General features: G+C 36.0%; 1 protein-coding gene across 4 annotated transcripts in view; it reads right to left on the bottom strand.

Moving 5' to 3' along the window:
* The window catches only part of FMN1 (formin 1), a 336,510-nt gene that overhangs the window by 48,578 nt on the left and 280,954 nt on the right, over positions 1-6,978 (bottom strand). For all 4 annotated transcript variants that reach the window (XM_073639006.1, XM_073639007.1, XM_073639008.1 and 1 more), the window contains one exon: positions 437-498. In XM_073639006.1, the coding sequence (XP_073495107.1) occupies positions 437-498 (62 nt within the window). The remainder of the gene's footprint in view (positions 1-436; positions 499-6,978) is intronic.

The raw sequence follows: 6,978 nt of genomic DNA, 5'->3' as shown, positions 1-6,978 counted from the left end.
ATAAGGGGTGCCATGCATACCAGGATGGGGGATTGGGGTGCCATGCATGCCAGGATGGGGGATTGGGGTGCCATACATACCAGGATTGGGATGGGTGCCACATATAATAGGAAGGGGGGCATATATACCAGGATGGGGGATATTAACAGATTTGGTGGACATTACCCCTATACCAGTGTCAGCAGCAGATCCCCTCCCCCTTAACCGTACATCTTGACCACATTTTTTGCTTAATTTTTTTTCTATTCTCTTCCTCTAAAACCTAGGTGCGTCTTATGGTCTGAAAAATACGGTAATAGGCAAACTTTACAAAGATTACAAAAAGAACCCTACCGCCTTTCAAGCAAAAACTGTTGCATCAAAAATCAAATACAAAAATGGTGGCACTATCTAATGTGAAATTTAGACACATTGGTTACAATTAAAATCTACTTACATTTTCATACAAAGCTTCTAATGTTTCCAGATCCACAACTGAATCATCTACATTTAAGATGGCTGTGGGAAGAAAAATCACACATTATTGAGAGACAGAAATTATCCACATGCTTCAAAATGCAATTCTGAAGAATTTATGATGAATTTGCATTGGAATAAAACTATACTAGAAATACACTTTGTACACCGATTACACAAATCTGAGTAATGCAGTCATCAAAACCAGTGAAATGTATGGTATGATTTTTTTTTAGCGCCTTTTCCTTCAAGTAATTACAGACTTGTGGCTAGGGAAGACCCGACCGACCATTCCATTTATAAGCTTGATAGGTTGTGTATCGATTGCCACCAGTTTGTCAATCATGACAAGGAGCATGTCTAACTGACCAAGGAAAAAAGGAGTAAGAAAGGAAACACTGAATCAAGATGTCTACAAACAATGTGCTTCAGGGTCAAAAGAGAAATAAAGTGGTTGAAATTTACCCGAAAAGCACTGCCAAAATAAATAGTAATGTCTGGATGCAATTTAGTTTTTTTTGGGCTGTACCGTAGGGTTTTTGCTCTTATTAGCATTAGTCAGTCCGAGTACAGGAACATTATAATACCTGCATACACGTACAGCTACAGTCCACTTTATATATAGATTTAATTACGCTATAGAGCACCGCACACAATTTTCTCATATGTATAAATTTCTTCCAAGCATTTTCCATTAATTAGACGTTAAGTAGATTTTTCTAAGAATACATTTAATCAAGCATCTCATTAACCAGCAATTTTAGACAACAGTTTCCCAGCATCTTCTAACTGCAAGATGATTATTTGTCAGCAATTTTGGTTTTCTTATTCGCTAAATGAGGATTAAAAATTATAGCTAAACAGCCTGTAGGAAGTGCACTGTTACAGATGGTTCTTTTAATCTGTTAAATTGCTGACAATTGTCCTAACAGCAAGAAGCAAAATTTCATCATAATGATGACCTTAAGGCTAGGGTCAGACAGCCATAGATTCTCTCATTTGAGAGAATCGGACCGATCAAGCAAATCGCATTCTGACCAGAGTGTGAGCCGATTCTCTCGGATGAGGAGAAGATGGAGAACAAAATTTCTCCATCGTGTCACTGTTAGTGCGATCCAAACATTGTATCAAACTCGAACATGCAACAACTATTTTTCCCTCGAACCGGCGCGGTCCGAGGAAAAAAAAAAAATCGACCATGAGCATGGCCCCATAGACTAATATTGGTCCTAGTGCGATCCCATATTTTGTTTGTACATGTACGGCAGATGTCGTGAAGAGGTTAATCATTCCAGGTAAACTTGCATAAAATCAGGGCATTTAAAAGATGATAGTCAGTTTGTGAGTAGCAAATTATACTGAACAAGAGCTGACCAAGCACCTTTCCTGACATATGACTGAAGGCCCCACATTGCTGCCATTCTGGGCTTCATAGTAAAATGTCAATTGAATTATATATTTCAATATTATGGTATACTATAAGAGTTCAAATATTGCAGATTACAAAAAAATAATGTAAAAAAGTAGTTATAAAAAATAAGTTTAAAAATAAAACGCAACATATAAAATGAGAGAGAGAGCAAGAGCAAGCGAGAGCGAGAGAGCGCGCGAGAGCGAGAGAGCGCGCGAGAGCGAGAGAGCGCGCGAGAGAGCGCGTGAGAGCGCGCGCGCGCGAGAGAGAGAGAGAGAGGAAGCGAGAGAGAGAGCGAGAGAGAGAGAGCGCGAGAGCGAGAGAGAGAGCGCGCGCGCGAGAGAGAGATATCCGATAACCACCCGCGGCTGTAAACCAGTTAAATGCCTCTGTCAATCACCGACATGGCATTTAACACGCACAGACACTAAGCGTGTCATTCTGACCACACATAGTCATCCCCATCATGTGATCGCGGGGCGCTGATGGGTTGTCATGACAGCCGGAGATCTGCTGACGACCCCCGTATCACAGAGTTCAGAAATGTACAATCTATCAAAATATAAAATAAATTAATTTGATCAGTAAATGGCGTAACAAAGAAAAAAAATCTAAATGTAGAATTGTATCTGTAGAAAATGCCATCTCCTATCTCAGTAGTGGGAAAGTTTGTGTTTACTGAATACCGATTTTGCCTCAGAATTGAGAACTTTGATAATGACTGATCAATTCTGTCAGAGAAAGAAGCAAATCTCTATAATAAAATCTATTATGAAGTTACTTATTTTCATATGTACTATTAAATTTATAAAATTAAAATGACGGCTATGCTAATTTGTGTGTATAAGGGTCTACGCTCTCTAATGCCTCCAGATATCAAAGTGAGAAAGTTTGGACATGTTGTGAGCCGGCTTTACTTTTTGCTCAAAGAGTTGGAACAACGTGAAATTCTATTTTGTAGACATACAAGTACAAGTGCAAAACTCCAGCAAGAATATTTTGTTCATTTCATCAACCACAAGGACAATAGTAAATATCAGATCAAAATATTATGAGTAGAAATGTAAAGATCATGGGTAATTAAATGTTGTTGCCCCCAACAATTAAAATCTTCTGGAGCCTATTCCCCAGCATAATGCTAAGGGTATGTGCACACAGTTTTTTGAGCAGAAACTCCAAGGTTTTTGTTTTTTTAAAGGAGGATTTAAAGCGTTTCTGTTTTAAACTCTTCAAAAAAACCGCAGTGTCAACATATGTTCAAAGGCAGATTTTTACTTCTTAAGAGCAAGGCGAGTTTTGCTGGTACATTAATGCCCATGTGGCCACACAGTGAAGTAGGCTTTCCACATCACACTTGCTATAAGCAAGTATAAAAATATACTAATGCTAATAAGATTCGAAGAATTTGTGGGTCCGACACAAAGAATGTGCATTATCCGAGTATCTTCCAAACCTGGCTACATACAAAAATTTTAGTGCATAAGATTGTAACATAAGTGATGAACCGCACAATGCACGGGTTCTCCTCTTATATTAAACTCCACAAATTAAATTTGGCATTATTAGACTAAACAAAAGATGAGCCATCTCATAAGACTAATACATAAGAAGCAAATCCCAAAAGGTGAAAACTGAATTAGGAGGAAAGGCAACATCCTCAAATAATGGTCAGAACACACATGTATATACTTATTTCATAAACTCACACATTAATATAATTTCGCATGACTTTTTTGCTCTTCTACAAAAGGAGCATCTCTTGAGAAGACCACCACTGATCTACACCAGATATTCTGGTGATGGATTTTCAGTTTCCTTATACTGTATGCTATGAATAATGGTCCTCCATCTTTTAAAGGACCACCCCTGTAGAAGACTTTTTGTCAATGCAATAGTGGGTGGTCGTATCAAAGAGATTTTAGTGTTTATAATTTGGATCTTAGGTGATTATTTTAGGTTTTCTTTTTTAACGTGTCATCATAAGAGCACGATATCTAAACATTACCACTTCTTTAGTAATAAAAAAGCAAAGGTTGACATTTATCGAAGTATAAATGTCAGAAGATATGCAATAAACTATTGTTTGCCTATAAAGTCCTATTAATTTCACTGGGCAACTTCAAGCAATTGTTGGGATCCTAGTGATTAAATCTCTATTGATTTTATCCTCGCACATGGCTGAAGATAGAATGTAAGAAAAGGGTGGAACTTAAAATGTGACAAATTCTTGAATATACAATGTTTTACAAGTAAATCCTTAATAACAGATAAAGTTTTACTAACAAGACAAAATGGGACTTGGTTCATAATTTTTGTTTAAAAATTTTTGTCTTGTGGTATTTTCTTCCATTTTTGATGCCTAATTAATCAAAATAGCGCACGTGATTCATGAATGTAAAAAAAAAAAAAAAATGCGGGTCTTCTTCCTGTCAAACTGTTTTTTGGGCTTTTCTTGCAACTATTTAAGCACAATGGCACTAAAATGTAACAAAAATTTAGGCAAAATTTTTACACATTCAAAAATACACTGTAGGGAACTGGCATTTCGAGAGATGTTAAGACTGGAATCGCTAGACTGCCCACAAAGCGGAAAAAAAACAAAAAAAAAAAGTGAGCACATATAAAATAGACTTGAAAAATGGCACAAATTGAATAATGAATTTTATGGGGTAAAGCATTATCTGATTCTATGAAAAGATAAATCCATTTTCTTCACATTAGAGAAAAATTAAAGGACTCAATTTCGAAGACCAGGACAACCGGAAGCAGACACACATTATACTATTAAATTCCAACTCACTGAGCCCAAATACAGTCCAGTAAAATTCTGTTAATTTTTCTGTACAAAACAATTACCATACTACCAAACACTATTATTGGTTGAATATCCAACAATGAAGCATGGTGTAAGCTCCCTGCAGGATTGTGGTTTTTGTTGTAAATGGTTTAATATTTATAAACTTTTGAAATAACTTTTTAATGCATTACTTTAGATATTTTTGAGGCCAAAGAATTTTGCCCAATTTCATATATGAAACCCATTTTCCTATTTTTATAGGATATTGTGAGTTTATAAATTTAGGAGCCATCGTTTGTTGTATTTCCGCAAGCGTGAATTTCTCTGAAGTTCTACAAATATAACTCACGTTCTGTCTACTCTTCTAATAACCATACAGGGTGTTCTACTTATCGTTTCCTGCGATTCTTGTCATAACTACTTTTCTTTCCTCATAAAAGTTTTCTTCTAACTTAAATAAAAGTTGGCCAACCCAGTGTGCCAGAATAGTATTTAGTTTACAGAATCATGATGCCAGGACATAGTTTCCCATTGTAAACTTCCAGTTTGAAAGAGAAGGGAGCCTTTTAAAATTTTACTTGTTTTTCTTCCTTTGCAAAGATCATTTTCTTTCTGTTTCCACTTATGTTTGACTAGCTTTTGGACTTTGAATCTAAGTTTTCAAAAGCCATTGACTATACCATTCAACTTAACATGGTCATAGCCATCTAGATGTCCGGTTTCTAGGAAAGATGTTCACAAACAATAGTCCTTTTTTAATAATACACTTCATGATAAAAACTAAATATATCTTTGATTAAGCAAAATACAAATTGCTTATCGCTAATGGAATTTTAAACCATGACTGACTGTTTATGGGTTTCCGTTTGGTGGGTTTCTGCTTTTGGACATTTTAATCTATGCGTTATAGATAACAAGGGTAGTTTTCCAAACTTTTACAAAGTGGTCAAAACACAGAGCTCCATCTATTTTCCTACATCTGTTAATTTTTCATCTCTATGGTCCTATACTTATCACTGGAAATGTCTTGGAATGTGTGGTTCCATTATAAGTAAATTCTAGATCATTTTTATCCCAAACATGTAATCTAACCAAGGTGCAGGAGAGATAAAATGATCTCATATATAGATTGTGGTTTGAAGAGAAAATATTGAATGTGAAGTCAGTGGATTTATTTGGGTGGTACCTGCCGCCTTGGTATTAAGCATATTAAAAAACAGTATTGAAGTGTTGCTGGAAGTCTTAATTGATTATTGAAATCACAAGGCAAATCTAGTTCATAGTAGGTGAGAAGCATATGAAATTGAAGAATTAAGATTGCTGGAGAAAAGTAGCGAGGGATTTCTAGAATATCTTTATTCCTTTACTAATAGCCTACTACAAGGCAACTGTCGAAAAGATTGGCAATAGATGTTAAACAAGTTCTCCTTTCAACATGTTTGAGCACAGAGAGTAATACATCACCCAATCTGGAAAAAAAAAACCTCACATTGCTGCGTTTGTTCTTCTACCACGTATTTTAGGAAAACATTTTAGGGTGAGTTCACATGGAATTTTTTGCTGAGATTTTGGAACAAACTTTTGATTGGGGGAAAATATATATATTTGTCACTCTTCAGATTTTGTGTTATACTAGCCTGATGAAGAGACCTGCGTAGTCTCGAAGGCTTGCAACTTGTTACCATCTTTTCAGTTAGCCATTAAAAAGGTATCAACCACTGAGGACTCTCCAATGTAAATAAGTTTTGATTGGAGAGCTCACTACTTCATACATAGTTACTAAAGAAAAAAAAATGGCAGCAGCAACGACTAAGTTGTCAACAAAGTCTCTTCAGTAAAAATACCGCCAGCAGATTTCTGTAAGCATCTTTCTATCGCAAAAACTCAGCCGGTACATCGGCATCTACAAGATGCCATGTGCACATACCCTTGGGCTGGAATCAGACACGGTTTGATGCAGTTTTTTTTTTTAGCCAACATAGTGAATACAAAAGAAAGGAATATCAGTCTGGTGTCCTTTTTGAGTTGCATTTCTGCCCTGAAAAGCACATCAAAACCTCCATTGGTATGCATATGTGAAAGAACAAGGTTCAAAAGATAACCCTACTCACAATAAACCCAAACATTAGAGTTGCAGTTCAAGTCAATTCATTTCAAAAGTAAAATCAAAATTTGAGGTGTTAATGCATTTAGTGGCCAAAAGAGAGAAAGAATACTTGAAACAATGATTCAATGTATAACGTTTCGATCCTTCTGGACATGGTTCAGACAGGTATTCTGAATCAAAAAGAATAGAAGGATGTAAGGGAAGTGA

Source organism: Phyllobates terribilis, unplaced genomic scaffold (genome assembly GCF_046119375.1).
Source record: "Phyllobates terribilis strain yellow unplaced genomic scaffold, ASM4611937v1 Scaffold_7__3_contigs__length_470593459, whole genome shotgun sequence".
In the NCBI taxonomy this organism is placed as follows: domain Eukaryota; kingdom Metazoa; phylum Chordata; class Amphibia; order Anura; family Dendrobatidae; genus Phyllobates; species Phyllobates terribilis.
This window is presented reverse-complemented; position numbering and strand designations above follow the sequence as displayed.